At 35.6% G+C, this 16,706-nt stretch overlaps 1 protein-coding gene across 1 annotated transcript in view; it reads right to left on the bottom strand.

The window, feature by feature from the left end:
• Window positions 1-16,706, bottom strand: part of adgrl3.1 (adhesion G protein-coupled receptor L3.1) — a 264,360-nt gene that overhangs the window by 160,506 nt on the left and 87,148 nt on the right. The window contains exon 3 of the mRNA XM_088939011.1: window positions 10,409-10,518. Within this exon, the coding sequence (XP_088795137.1) occupies window positions 10,409-10,518 (110 nt within the window). The remainder of the gene's footprint in view (window positions 1-10,408; window positions 10,519-16,706) is intronic.

Raw genomic sequence — 16,706 nt, 5'->3', positions numbered from 1 at the left:
GGGCTAGAGGTGGGAGCAGGGGACAGACAGAGTAGCCAATCAGGTATGAATAGAATTCTCTCTATTCACTGTTGGTTTCATTTCACACCTCTCCTTGCCTATCCTGACTTCATACTACCTGATTGGCCACTCTGACTGTGAGCTGTAGTGAGCTGTCTCATTTGCTAAGCAAGTTTATTTGAGACTTTACTGTGGCAGACATTTTGTCCTGCAGTTCAATTTCAATCCAGGGAGGTGACTGTTTACATTAATTGTGTTTCACAAAGTAGTCTTAACAGACCAATATGCTAAGACCAGTATGCTCTTTGTCTCATCAAGCAGCTAGGTCTAGGAACACAGTACCAGTTTTAATCTTCAGTAGGGATAAATGTTCATTAAAAATAGTAAGTGATCAGTTACATTGGTATTGTGGTCGTCAGGAAAATCAGCTAGCTCATATCCCCAATTGGACATAAACACTGTCTTTAGTATTTATCAAGCTGTAGAATACACTTCTCGACCCATCATCATTGATCAGAGGATCGTGTAGCCACCTTTGTGTATTAATATGTGTTTATGCTTGCTTGTGGTTGGCTACTCTGCTTTATTAATGGAAATCTCCACAGAGGACACAATTAGAGACACTCCCATATGTCATTTATTTCCTAGATGATAGTTTGTTTCATGGTTCATCATGCCCATCCATCTATAATTTGTGCACTCTCTGGATCAGGTTTCACTCTGGCACATTCTTCAATCTGTGCACATTTTTATATTGTTTCCCACAGAAACAAAGGAGACCTATACCTACAACACCTGCCACTCTGGACTCAAAGAACTGCAATTGGAAACCTTATAATAAACCAATAGAAATAAATATTTTGTTTCAAGCACAGGCTTCAAAAAGTTTTCAGTGGGATCTGCTTTTTCAACTGATATATGTTATATGTCATCACTACTGAAGGAGACTGAGGAATGAAGGAGTTGTTAGCAGAAATACTAGCCACCTGAAGAGGTTAGAGAGCTTTAGACTAAAGTTATGCTCTACTATAGCCATTCACCCAAACCTACTTAAAAAAAATGAGATAAGATACATTATGTTACATTAAGATACATTACGGTAGCACAGTGGCAGAGTGGTGTAGTGGTTAGCACTACTGGGATCCTGGGTTCAATTATTCCGGACCTGGGGTGCTACATGCATGGAGTTTGTATGTTCTCCCCATGTTAAGGTGGGTTTCCTCCTATAGTAAAAAAACATACTGGTATTTTAATTGGCTTCTAGGAAGATTGGCCCTGGGCCATGATATGAATGCATGTGTGTGTGACATGACTGTCTGCCATGTGATGGATGGCAGGGTATTCCCTGCCTCTCACCAGTTGCTTTCTGGAATAGGCTTCAGTTTCCCTGAGACTGTGAATTGGAAGAAGTGGTAAGAAAATATCAGCTCAAAACACCATTCCCATTAAAGCTCAATGTCAGTATAACTGCATATATGTATTAAATAACCTGTCTTAAAAACTAAACAGTCATTGATTTTATTTCACATTATATTGCAAATACATCAAAAGGTCTTCTAGCACACAGTTCTAGCTGAATCATCTAAAGTGTCTCAGAAGCAACTTCCTGTGTTAGATTTAATCAGGTGAATATGACACACAGAAACACTGTTTGGTCATTAGATTCCTGACATAAAATGGAAAAGGATCCATATGCCATTACAAATAGCCAAAGTTTGCTTCCTTCACAAACAGTTAAAATAGTCAAGAACACCCGATCTAGTTTATCTCTGGATACAATAACTATACGAAACCATAGGCAAATTTTAAGAGAAACACATTTCTGTAATAGTAAAGTCTTATTTTTTTATTTGTATCATATATGTAGCTAGATAAAAAAAAATATTATCCAGGCTAATTAAGTTTTTAGATAAGAAAATAGACTGGCACAATCAATACCTACACTATTATTAAATAATATATGATTATCTAAAAAATATATTTGAATGTTTTTTTTAAATACCCACATCTTTTACAGGCTTTTTGTTTCTATAAACAAAACTTCATTGGTAGCATTTAATTGAAAGTCACAACTATTATCTATGAAATTAGCTATTAAAGGACAAAATCTTTAAAAGTCAAAATACAAAATGTAAAAATAAAGACATTCTTGCAATATGTGTCCATTACTATGAAGACAACTGGATATTGAAAAAAATCAACCTTATAAAAATGAAATAAGCCTGCATTTCATCTGATTTCTGCCCTTTCCTTTTACTGGTAATTCTAAAGCAATCCAATAGCAATAAAACACTATAAAGATATCATATTCTTTTTTCCTTGTGGCTTCAGGAAGGTTTAAAAGTTACATTATTTAATTTATCTGTCTATACAGTAGTCTTGCCTCCTATCAGGTAGATATGTTATATTATAATTGAATGTTTCTAAAGCAATCTTGTTGCTTCTTATATGATAAAATATCATTGCAATCCTATCTCACTGTGCACTTAATGTCTCTTTGATTCGAATGAAAGACAATCCCTTCAACTCTATTACAAAGGGCATGTATAAAAGACATACTTTTGTTTCTATTCATTCAGGAAATAGAAAAAAAATACTCTTTACTGTACTAAATCAGTCCTTTGCACCTTGTCTTTTTTATTTTGAATGTAGGATAAAAAACAAATCCAACACATCTACAGTGAATGCCAAAGTAGGCAACAATGTAAAAGATGATCAAACATTTTAAGAGCCATGAATGAAACACAGAAGTGTACACGTGCAGTGTAAACTCCATGTAATAAGTAAAGCAAAGCACTGATTTGTAATGATAAGAAATATTTGTTTACTTTTAGTAGCTTTCTAATTAAAGTAAAGCATCTGCTCATTTCAAGACACATGTTGAAATAGTCCAGTCATGCAATCTTGTTCTACAGACTCAATATAAGTGGTAGCTGTGCTCTGAATGATCAGGTTTCAGAGTAGGGGGCAGTCAATACCACAAAATGCACAGCAGTTAGTCTACCTCTCAGGTTAAATGAAACACTTTTGGATTTCTGCCCTATCAATGTAACCCATTTTGTCAAGTTCACTAAAAACATTGTACCAGGGTCAAATGCTTTACTGTGCATCCTGTGACTGATTTCTGCTTTCCTGTTCCTTTGTTAGTCTTTGGATTATGTTAGAAATTCCATTTATATTTAAACCTTTCCATTCATACAGTAAAATTTGTGTGGACAATTACTGAAGGGTTATTTCCCAGCAAAACCTCACATAGCACACTCATGTAAGAAGCATTCTTTTAACTTCCAGTACTATTAAAATTGGAATCTTAAAATTAAAATTGGAAATATATATGTTTCCAAACGTACCAAAATAAACCTAGATATTTTGGGGTGTAGTGTTTCATAGCCGTTCAGGGACGCCAAATATGTAATCATAGTGGCTCTCTGAAGGCACCAGTTCTGTAGGGTTTGGGCATTTACTGAGACAATTATTAATTGTAGCAGTAAATCACAAAATTGATTCTTTTGATGGCTTTAGAATCCAACCATGCGACATAACTCAAACAACGCACACACACAGGTACTAATACACGAGGATACATTTATTAATACATAGAATATGCATGTAAACCTAACAGATCTTATCGAGAGGGTTATCAGAATACAAAAGGTATATATTCAATCAGTTACGAAGTGTTACACATCAAGAGGACATACGTTCAGTATATCATTCATTAAGACCGTTTCGTAAATGAACTTGGTTATAACTTCTACATTAGATACTCAAAACAAGTACATAACTCTTAGGAATTAAATTGATATCAACTGGTTGGGATAACAATTGAATTCTCGAGCTGTAATGCATTGAAGTTGAATACTCATCCAATTTCTGGGGATTCAGATCTCCTGCAGGCACAAACAATCAGCTGCAGGCTTGTTGCTGTCCAATCCGCGCTCTCTGGCTCGGTGCCAGGCTGTGCTGTGCGGCTTGCGACGGTGCGCTGCTGATGCTCACTGACCGGCTAGTTAGTGTTGGCTTTAACTAGCAAAGTTTGTGCACAGGAGAAAAGATGACTGTGGATCCCAGCAAGTCAGGAAGAGGACCGGTTCGTTCCTGATGAAGAGCTAGTTCTGAATAGTGATTCAGCTGTCCACAGTTCTGACCTGTCCACGAGGCCTGCTGCTGGTTACTCTCTGGCAACCTCCACTCTAGACTCTTAGAACAAAGGAAAGTTCTGGCACTCGGACACACTGGCCGTTCCGTGGTTGTCCGGGCTGAGTCTCGGGATGGTCAGGAGGCGCGCTGCGAGAATGTCCTGCCCTTGGGAGCCTTCTGCTCCTGGGCCGTCCTGCCCTGGAATTCTCCTTTGAATTCCCTTTAGAACAGTCCACAGAATCCTCTCCAGAATCTTACTGAATCTCCCGAATCTGAATCTTGTTGAATCTGAATCTTGTTGAATCTGAATCTCCAGGCCTGTGTTGCCTGTTTTTACCTGGAGGAACTTCAGCTTGTTGATTGGCTGAAAGTTCCATGGGCATCAGAGTCCCACGTGGGTTACTCAGCCCTACCAGTCCCTGATTGGTTGATCAAGGTGAGATATGAGTCACTTAGTCCTGACACTTAGTAATGCAGTCCAGATGTCCATCCGGCACTCCCTAGACTGATAGGCGCCAGTGGATGACCATTGATCATGATAGCCAGGCTTAGCTAAGTGCACCCCCCTTTGGGAGCTGTCCTAGGAAACCTTAAATCACCCTAATGGTCTCTCTGTGGCTGCACCACAGAGATGAACAGAGAAATGGGGCCTCATTTGGGAAGCTCAGAAACACTTAATTCTGCCTTATTATTAAGCCTCGCCGCTACAGGGGTCATCAAGTTTATTTTGTTAAACCATTAGTAAAGCATTCAATTGGGCTGTATTTTTCAGATCTACACACTAGAAAGAGTTGTAGGGCACTGAACTACAGCAGATAGATTAGACAACCTATAATTATTTTGGCTCTGGTTTTTATTAATGCACAGTGACAGAAAGTAAAAAATTTGTTATTCATTTTACTCATACAATCCATTGTTTTAATTAATATGTCAGCATCTCTTCACAAACCTTGACACAACATTGCATTGAGGACAATCTTATAAAATCTAGAGTGGTATCTCTAAATGTAATTTATTCATTCATTGCCTTACATGATGACTGATGGAGCATTTATTATTCATTTTATCTCAATAAATGTATTTCTGCAATATGGGCTTCACAGACAAAGGGCATGACCCTAGAGAAGTAAATGCTGCATCAGAAATGCTACCAAAAGAGGTAATGAATTGTAGATGACCTGACCCATATTCATAAAAAGGCCTGTAATTTCAATCCAGTGGAAATAAAAAAATACAGCATTTAACATGATTCACAGAATTACCTCCTAGTAATGATTTTAGACATATTCTACTGTCACAGGATTGTACTGAGAGATTTGATATGACCTTTCATTAGTGGCACATCCAGTTAAATATTTTCTAGTCTGAAGAGGTCTTTCTTCATACATGGTATTACAATCAGCATACAGTATGTCTTTATATTTAGGCCTAGAAGGAAAGAACTATGGCTACTGCATCAGAACTAGAGCCTGGACTAGATGCAGAGCTGAAGATGTTGTGAGGAAAGGGGTGTGGGAGGAGAGCTCAAACCATGAAAGACAATGGTCTGCAGATGGGTGGAAACAGAGCATTAAGCCAGGACAAGCACATTTTAAGGGAATGCAAGAATGAGAAACCAGTGAAGAAGATGAAGCTGAGTTGACAGGAAAGAGGAACAAAGACGTACAGTGTTTTAAACATGCTAGTATGGCTTTCCCATCCATCCATCCATTTTCTAACCACTTTATCCAGTACAGGGAATCCGAGGCCTATCCCAGAAAGCAACAAACACAAGGCAGGATACTCCCTAGATGGGATTCCATTTCATCACCGAGCTCACAGACACTCTCATACCAGGGCCAGTGTCCACAAAAGTCAATTAATATACCAGTATGTCTGTGGACTGTGGGAGGAAACCGGAAAACTCAGTGTGGAAACCCACACAAGCTTTGTGCTGGGAAGCTGCAATGCTAAACACTGCACCACCATGACACCCATCCGATTTTTCCCCCAGTGAAATTTAATGAACTGTTTTTGTTTTGTTATTTCCATTAATAAAGCAACATCAGTAGTAGGTCCATGCACTACTGGGATATACAGATATCTGCTTCCTTTCTTGTTTCCTCCTTTCAATTCCTTGTCCACCACACAAGTGGGAACACTGTGTACGCGTTTCCTCTAACATTCCATCAGTGAAGCAGCAATAAGCACTGTCACTTTGCCAATAATAAGAAGGAAAAGAATAATAATACTTAAAGATAGGGCAAACGAGATATGTTGAAAGGTGATCCTCACATAGGGAAGAAGAAAGCCTCAAGAGGTTTGAGCTGTGAGTGGAAAGGACATACAGTACACCACACCTGCAAAGCCTAAACGTAACTGGAAACTGCCTTTCATATTCACAAGCACACTTGCTGAAAAAATACAGTCATACCAGACTAGTATTATTATTATTTAATAACAACAATAATGGTGCTAAGTATGTTTTTTGTTTTCCTAATTACTTGTTAATAGAAAACGTAACCTGAGAAAAACTGACTCATAAAACACATCTTATGTTCTGCCGAGAGTGAAAAAAAAAACAAACTTAGTAAGCCTTATTATAATACAACAAAATATTAATGGGAGCCATTCTGCTGCTCTGACAAACATATGAAAAATATGTAAGTGAGAAAATACATCTCCAATGGCACTTTATCGTAATGTTACAATTTTCTGTCAAGGTAAGTGACTTTTATAAATTATCTAATGAAATACAGTTGTGGTAAACACCATTACCAACAAGATAAAGGTGACAGTACATTTTATGCATAAACATGACCATATAGGCATAGGGAAATAAATAATAAACACTTTGTTTTTATTCAACCATTTTTACTTTTTATGAAGAATCAGTCATCATTAATCAGGTACCTATACTCTATTGTTTATTTAGTAAAGCTTTTTAGTAAAGCCTTTGGAATTCCATGGTAAAATAATTTACACTCATTCATTTAGCTATGTCCAGCAGTATAATTTATGTCTATCCATTCATTATCAGAAAGCCACTATTCACATGCAGGCTGTGTAGTTCAGAGACTACTGGAAGCAAAGCAAAGCACACAAGGTGGGTCTGAGAGCACACGATTGTTTTCACCCTGGATCTTTTGCAAGACTAAGCCAGAACAGACAATTTAGATCAGCCCAAAAATTCTCACCAACATATCTGTGAATGGCAGGAGGAAACCCAGAGGGAAAATCACACAAACATGGGGAGACCATGTAAACTCCACACATAACATACCCTAGTCTGAGGCAACAGAGCTAACAAACGTTACTGTGTTGACCATATGCACACATTATCCTAAAGCAGTATGTAAGCTTTTCAATAAAAACTTAAATCACAGGTACGACTAACATATCTTACTGTTTGACTTGATAAATGAAAGCCCTGTTGGTTTCTGGCCAGTCATAAAAACCACTGTACAGAAAATCAGAAATTACTTACTGTATGTCTCATTATCTTTAGTTGTAAATCACAACTGTAGGGATCCAACATAGAGTTATATACTGTAGATCCTGACCTGTTATTCTAATGCTTTAATTCTCTCTCTGACAGTCTGACTCACCCTAACATAACTTCAATATTATTGTAAGTTCAATAATATTTTATAAAATACAAATACATCTGAGGAAAGTTTAAAAAGCAAACATTGAAAATAAAGGAATAAAACGTTCAGCAAATAGTTTTTGTCAGTTTACTAAAGACTCGTGTATTTCTATCGATCTGGCTTCAACTTGTGTATTGTTATAAAGTACAATTCACCTTACTGAAGATAATATGATTGTGAACAATCTTTGTGAGAATGCCTCTTTCGACTAACTGGATACACAAATTGTGAACAGAAAGAGAATGTAAATCTGCAAATTATAATCCCACTGTACAAAACATCTTGGACAAAGAAACAAACCTCAAGGATTTGTGTGCAGGTTGCACATGTGCTTACTGCTGAATATTTGACTGATGGCTCATTTGACATTCATGTACCATGGAAGGAAGTATTAGATACTTTATCATTAACGAAGATGGCTTCCCTTCAATATGGGAGTCAAGATAGGCTCAGTAAAGGCTCATAGAAAATTAGATGACATTTCGTTGGTTAATTTGCAAATGTTCTTATGTTAAGAATTACAGCAAAGTTAAAGATCTGCTATTGCAAAAACTGTGACAGCCAATCAGATGCCTTTTCTTATCTTATTTACCTACCCCTATTTCCCTCTTCAGTATGTGAGCTCCCATACGTTATATGTTCTCAAATCATTAAAGTAAAAGAGAAGGTAGTAAGTCATGACAATAAGTTTGTCCACAACTTTAGGAAACACAATGAAACACAGTTTATCTGAAAATAAAACAGAAAATCACTGTTTAGTTAATTTTAAAAGTCCAAAACCAGCTGAGCTGTGTAATTGGCTTGAACAAATTATAATGCATAGGGGTGGACTTTAGTTGAGCAGCAATCACCAAGCCTATGTGAAAGTCAATCAAAAGGCAGACAGAGAAAATTAGATTTAGGTTTTAAAAACAGAAAACATGTCTGCAAATTGAATCATGAAACTAGACATCACAACCTGTCAATATTCCTGACAAGAGGCTAGAAACTAAAGACGTTTTGAGGCAACCAGACATGATAACATAGTGAGATCTTTCTACTTCCAATATTGGCAGTTTGGACCTTTCTGTTTAAGCATTAAAAATGTAAGAAAAGGTGAACATGAGAGGAGGTCAATCAAAGCGTGGATTTCTTAACTAGTTTGTGGGAGACAGTCTATCCCTAACAAACCCTTTTACTGTGCAGATGTTCTTGTAGTTTCAATACAGTGTATGAGATAAGATATACTACAACTGCTTGGTTTGTTTTTGTTTCCTTTTAGACTGGCACTAAATTATCACTTTTCTAATCCATGAATATTACCTTTCTTGAGCAACTGACTATATGAAGACTTTTGTTAACAGTGTTAAATATGACACTGTTCCCCTAAGTAAACATGGAAGAACACCTAGAGATGACTCTTCTTTAGTGCTTCTAATACTTTAAAAAAACCTCCATACTAATACTATTCTGCATAATATTTGCTATATTATGATTCAGATTTAAATTTGTTCACAGCATGTTGTCAATTTCTTTCTTGTAAAACGCCAGAATGCAATATTAATTTATCAACCATTTAAATCTCAATGTTTAAAAAATAACTATTATTATCTCTGTATTTGATGTAAGAAATGGAATTTCATTGTTGTAGGATTTTCAGTATTTTAAAGTGTATAAGCGCACAAAACATACATTACAATAGTACTGTATTTATTAAGTTAATAACTGGTTTCCAAACCAAGCAAAAAATGCTTCAGTGTTTAAGCATTTTATAGAGGTTGCGTTTTCTGTTTTTTTAGATATCCAATAATCTGGGTTTTTTTAGATTTCTGACATTATGCTGTAATTATCAGTTATTGGTTATAGGAAAATTGTTGTCAGTTTCCCACATTTAATTGGAGGCTTTATGTATTCAAAGCATCTCAAAAAGAGACATGAAATACTGTATGTCAATATCTTGATAAGTTACTGGAGTCTACAGGTATTTGAAGTTCTATCAATTCCCATCACTTACTGAATTAATAAAAACATTTCTTCCACAAACTGTTACTTACAATTTCTAATTCTAATTTGCACTACAGAAATAAAATTTAATCAGCATAAACAATTCCAGCAATCCACAACAATACAAACATATTCACTGACACATATCCTATACATTATAAACCATTTACATCAATAGTCTTCACTGTAACAGTGATGGATCAAAGAAACAATAAACCCATTGTGCAAAGGTTTTACACATCCAACAGACACTCACACCAAATGGGCTTGCTTGAATTTATGCACACAAAAACAAAGGTGTACTAATGGAGTAAAATCCATCACATCATGAACAGGGCTTTATGACCAAAAGTTCAGTTTGTTTTGTTCTGAGTTTAATTCTGAGAAAATCTGAGTACATCAGTTAATAAAAAGTGAATGTGATTCACAAGCACTGTTCGTAAAATGGGCTCATGCCAGACACTGTTTCACACTTTAGCCAAAAAAATCATGTTAAAAAACTGAGCACTGTTAAATGTTTTTCATGTAATTGAGTATTTTTAAAGAATGAAAACAAGAATGTTGTATTTTACTTTTATGAGAATGGTACTATAAAAACATATGACTAACACACATTTTATATTTGATTTATCTATTAAAAAAGGAATTATACATACTGTAAGGAACACACTCATATTGAACTTCAAGGTACTTGTAGGTCCCTGGACAAGGATCTGGAAAGACGTCTGGTCCAGCAACAACTGCACACTGGGTCCGATTATTGCATCTGAAATTTAAAAACAGAAAAATTACTTTCTTCATATACATGAATCCTTAGTTGGTATCCAATCCAATGTTACTGTGCCATTACAAGAAACATAAAGTGTAGTACTGCATCAAAAACTCTCCTTCATACATACAAATGTTTTTTTATTATTATCATTCCTGTATTTGTAAGGACTTTGCACTGACTCTCCTTGTTTTATCTGCTGTACTCTACTCCTCCAAAATTCAATTTGACATGTTGTGGATGGGGGCTGCCTCACAGAGCTGGGGCCCTGGGTTCAATTCTGGAACTGGGGTGCTATCTGCATTGAGTTTGTCTGTTCTCCCTGTGTTCACATAAGTATCCTCTGGGTGTTCCGTTTTCCTTCCACTGGTTTCCTAACCTACTGATTGGTTAATTGGCTGGTGGGAAAATTGGCCCTGATGAGAGCGTTTGTGTTTTTGTGTGCCCTGTAATGGACTGGTATCCTATCCAGGGTCTACCCTGCCTTGTGCCCATTGCTTGCCGGATACAACCCTGGCTCCCCCGCAATCCTGAATTGGAAGAAGTGGTTAGAAAATGTTTTGGTGGATTTAGTGAATGGAGCCTCAAATTCAATAGTTTTGGCTTATTTATTGGCTTATTTATCATAATAGATTAAAAAAATCCCATTTCATTTATTTAAAAAAAATCACATTATACTTAAATCTGCACATGCTCTGTTTATCAGGAGTTACTATTTTTCTGTGGACTTCTACTTAAATCCTACCCCCATGTTAACAATAATATGATTATTATTATTCGTATGAGCTTAACATGCAGAAGTTACATAGTTATATTGTCACAGTCAGGTGCCTCAGCCAGTCGCGGCTGGCATCATCCAAATCGGTGAAGTTGCCGGGGCACCTGAAGCGAGGGCAGGAGTATAGAATGTGGTCGCCAGTCTGCTCCTTGCCATCGCTGCATTCGCAAATTGGGTCATTGGTGAGACCCCACTTGTGTAGGGTGGCCCGGAAACAGGGTCAAGAAGAGCTACTTCCTCATAGTGACACCTGGGCAACATCTCTGATGGCAAAAAGCTCTTCAAATCGAACTTACCATGCAGTGCTTAACAATAATACATACCCACACACACTGGGTTTATACCAGTATAAACCATACAAAACAATTTGTTCCATCAACAGAATAATAATGGCCTGCAATTATCTATAATTTATTGCTCAAATGAGATAATTCATATATGCATAGGTTCAGTAGGCACTGGTGGCTATGCTTTAGCAGTTCAATCATCAATTTGACAAGAGGAGGAGGATAAGGAATAAAAAATAACTTATTTAAGAAATGGGTTAAACGTGTTGCAGCCATGACTGATTTGATGAGGACACAGTCAGTGATGTGAAAAATCAACCTAACTATAAAAGAGTCCACCTCAGATTCACTTATGGAGTAAATGATAATGTTGATCAGCAACTGCGCATGCAATTGTATTATTTAGGGTACTGATATTTCTAACAAAACCTAGAAAATATTAAAAGATCAAAAGATTTCTCATCAAATCCGTCCATTTTCTAACTGCTTTATGCAATACAGGGCCACAAACAGTATTTCTGTTCAAAATATTATACTAATGTTGAGGGAAGCAGTGTCAGGTACTCTTTGTGTTGCAGGTACAGTACATATTGTGCAGTTTAAATATACTCAAACAGCCCAGGTACAATAGAGTAAATGTTTTTTGTTTCTTATAAGTGCTTTGTCTTTTGCTGGCAGACCACAATGGATACAGAAAAAAATCAATTCTGACACCATAGAACACTTTTGTTTTGGTTCAAAGCTCTATAGTATCAATATTTTGATGATTAATTACTGATCAATGAAAAATGACTTGATTTTCAGCAGTCATTATGGTCCAAATGAAAAACACAAAGCAAAAATTATTAAACGAACAATCCTGAATATTGACAACTGACTAAGAATTTTCTACATAGACTGTAAGTAGCTGCAATATTTTATATGGTAAAACAATATAGCTTTGCTATATTATTGTATTATTTGAATTGGAACTACTACGATTTATCTATTTATTTCAGAAAATAATGTAGTCTAATGTTTGTGCTTTAATTTAAACTAACAAACTAACATTTATTTTATTTGTTATCTGTTACAGTGGTGTGGATTCCTGAAGGTAGGATTTGGTGTACAGTACTGATTGTTTTTTTTCTTTTTTTTCTTTTATTCAATTTATCTGTTTTTGTAACGGACTTAAGACGAGTGCTGTAGGAAGACACAGTAAGCTATCCTTACTTGTTGAAGTAAGCGAGCTTCTTGCTGAAAAGATATACTGTAGGTATCATACTGTTAACATCTATTTATATTAAAGTACAGCAAATCCACATTTACATTTGATTAAATATGAATTTATTACAACACTAACGTGTATAAAAACTCATTTGGTATAAGTAAATCAGTAATAGATTTTTTTACAATTCACTACAAAAAATGACTTCTGTGGCAGCATTTTTTAGAAAAGAAAACTGCTCTAATCTTACTACAATGACTTTTAACCTTTGCTATTAATGAGGAGATCAGTAGCCAGCTCTGATAAAAAGTAAAGTAAGAGAATTGCCAATTTTCCAGTAAGAAAACATTCCAGTTCACATGTGATAAAAAAAGAGATCACAACAGAAAGAAAATTATGGAACAGCAAATACTGTATATGATAAACAAAAACTTCTCAAGTTTAAGCTAAGCATAGAATCAGCAAATTACTTACAAAATAATATGACTAAATGTTTAGAGATTTTTTCAATGTGGTGAATTGTTTTGAACATACTGTAGCTTAAGGATGCAATTATAGTACATTGTTCCCAAATACTTGAGACTACAGTTTTATTTCTTGTCTATTTTATACTTCTTTACTGTTCTTCACAATAAAAAACAAATGAGCTCATTGGAAATTGACACAGTGATTCATATTGTACAATTAACAGGTTCCTTTACATTTTAATTAACATCGATCCTCTCAGAAATAATCAATTGCATCGTAAGGGAGAGTGAAAGACCTAAGTCTTAAACCCATCTCTAATGAGACATGAGTAGAATTACATCAGAATTCAGGTTTTAAAGGATCAAGAAACCCACATTACTCATCTATCCCAAATGCAAACAGACTGACTCTGTCAAACACCTTTTCAGCAGTTGTCAGTTACTGTAAAGTCAATTTTGACCCGGCAGCTACTGCTCAAAGAAACAGAAGCAACACAAAAAATCTAAATTCAGCTGCTTAAATTTCATTATTTTTTGTCCTTGTTTTAATCTATTTTTTAAACAGAAATAATCAAATATTCCTAACCCACAGAACTGAGGGAACACTACTTGCACCTAGTTCATTTTCTGCGTGTTCTACATGACAGCTCATACTTTGAGAGTCTAGACAGGACTGTTATTTTCAATAAGCCAAAAATAATAATTATTAAACATTTCCTCAGATTGCTTTTTCAGTGCTCCTTCTGCTATTATATTCAATTGTGAAGCTGAATTGCAAAAGGATAGCAACTCTATTCATAGATATACTGTAAGGTTTAGTTTGGGAACATTGTTTGCACCCTCACAGTTATGATTGGCTGATGAGTCATCCAATGACTCTTCTGACACTGCAGCAATGAAGCTATAAGCTCCAGAAATACAAAATAACAATTCAATATTAACCATTTGCTATTTGAAACAGACAGTTTGTTACACATTCATCTCTCTGCACAGTCACATAACTAGAGCTGTTTGCAGAGAAGACAGGCACTAAAGCCAAGCTACAGTACTCATCGGCAAGTAATGAGGTGGGAAGCACAGCCATCTGGCCATGGGGATAGACTTCAAGGGGGCAATTTAGTGTAGTCAAACCTAATGTGTGTGTCTTTGGGAGACGGGAGAAAAGCAGGGCGCAGTCTAAGCTACTAAACAGCTAACTTTAAAAGGTATTCCCTTGCAAAAGTGATTTGTAATAAAAGATTATGGTTTAAAAGTAACTTTCTGCAACACTCAATATAACATCACACTCCTTCTTTAGATTCATTAAAAAAATGTACACTCCTAACTTCAAACTTAAAAAAGTTTTAAAAACTCACAACAGTCAAATGAAAAAAAAAAATCATGTGGTACATTTTTGCTTACAATTTGCATTGTTTGCAGCAAAACACAAAAATGATCAAACACATGGAATAAACAAACACAAAACAATGATTTATTTTGCATCAGACTATGACTTCATTTGAAGATTGAGAAGACTTAAGCACCAGTGGGTCACAAGGATAAAAATAGTTCAGTACTGAACCTAAGAAATGATAAGGCTACAATAGACAAGAAAATCAACCACGGTGACAACTTACAAAACAAGAAGACGTTTGTAAAGTAAACCTTGGGACGTCTCTATCTAGTAGGTTGTGTAAAATCTTAAAATGGCGAAGATTCATCAGAAAGGTGACAGATAAGAGAAGACCATTCAGCCCAATATGCTCATATATAGGTTTGAAATAGCCTCAAAATCTCCCCCGAAAAGGGTCAGTTTACAGTAGTAAAATAAAGCAAACCATTTCACAGTTTCTGTTTTTTGCCTATTTAGTCAAAGTTTGCTCCCGTGGACAGCTGTTTTATCCTTATTAGACTTCAGCAGAGTCACAGCTATGCTTACTTATTTTATTGTCCCAGGCAGGAAATTTGCTTAGCAGGCAGTTAAAATACGTAACACAATACACAATACATTTAACACAACATGTACCCATTAACAAATAAGAGACTAACATGCGTGATGACAAAAAAATAAATATACAGTATATAAAGTCAATTGTCCAAGGTTAGCCACGTCAAAAGGAAGAGTTAAGTGTTGTGAAATACCAACAATTAAATATTAGTTGATATTTAATTAATAGTTCATTATATATTGTCATTCAGAGAAACATTATCTATCCACTAACCCCTGCAACAAATTCACATTAGTATCATTAAAATGAAAAAAAAAAGTTTTCTTTAAGAGGTGTATTGTGAAATAAATTATTTGTATATAAGAAAATGTATTAGGCTGGTTAAAATGTGTCATCATCAGAGTTGATCAACAGGGGTCTATTGTGAGAATCACAGGCTAGAAGTGTGTGCTGTCAAGCCACTATCAATTAAGTGGAACTCTGTAGCAATTAGACACTCTTGGACCACAACATTGACTGGTCTGTTGTACATAACAATTAGGGTGCCATTCTGCACATCTGTGCCACTCTCACAGACATCCATCAGGGTGGACAAAACCTTGATTCTTCATTAAATTTGGATCTACTTCTGGTGAGTCCACATGAGGTGTTGCTCCTATGCGCCCATGGCAAAAAGACATTGTTCTCCTAATAAGTGGGGTAAGGCACGTCCTCTGAATTTTTTTTCTTAATTTTCATATAACATAAAATGTGCCTAATACAATTCACTCAGGTATATCACGTTCAGTCATTAATGATTATTCAAAATGATGCCAAACAATTTAATCAATTTTCAAAATCTATACAGTTTATTTTTCTGAAATCATACATGCAGAAGTAGAGTTAAAGGTTATAGATGTTTATTACTTTTGATATTGCTTATACAGTATAAATAGAACATATGCCAAAGATGTTTCACATTTTTAAAATACATAAAATTCTCATTTATTTTTACCCTGGCAACCAGCATTGTGTAAACCCTCAATTTGCTTTGATGAACTTAAAGATGCACCTCCTGTAGTCATTTAAAAGATTCTTAAACTATTCATGAGATTTGACAACTCCTCCACACAGAACCTCTCTAGCTTTTCAAGGTTTCACAACCTACACTTGAGATCTTCTTCAAAATATGCAATAATACCATAAATGCTTTACCAGAAACTGTAATGTTTAATCAAGAATACAACTTTTTGTGTGCTCTTAACCTTTTGGTAGTAATCATAGAGAAAGTGTAGCCTGAACATTTTTTAAATACCCAGTGGTTCACTGTGGCTGTGTATTATGTTATGGAGGTTAGCTTGTACTGTATGTCCTCTTCTTAATGAAGTAACAACATTACACTTAAACCCTGTGTCGATGGACACCCATAAGACTAATTAAAGACAAATACTACCTTCCAAAGATAAATAGAAAAACTGAAAAAAAGACTTATTTTCTGTATCTAATACTGAGAAATGTGGCACTGAAACATAGTATACA

Source organism: Atractosteus spatula, chromosome 1, assembly GCF_055471065.1.
Source record: "Atractosteus spatula isolate fAtrSpa1 chromosome 1, fAtrSpa1.hap1, whole genome shotgun sequence".
NCBI lineage: Eukaryota > Metazoa > Chordata > Actinopteri > Semionotiformes > Lepisosteidae > Atractosteus > Atractosteus spatula.
This window is presented reverse-complemented; position numbering and strand designations above follow the sequence as displayed.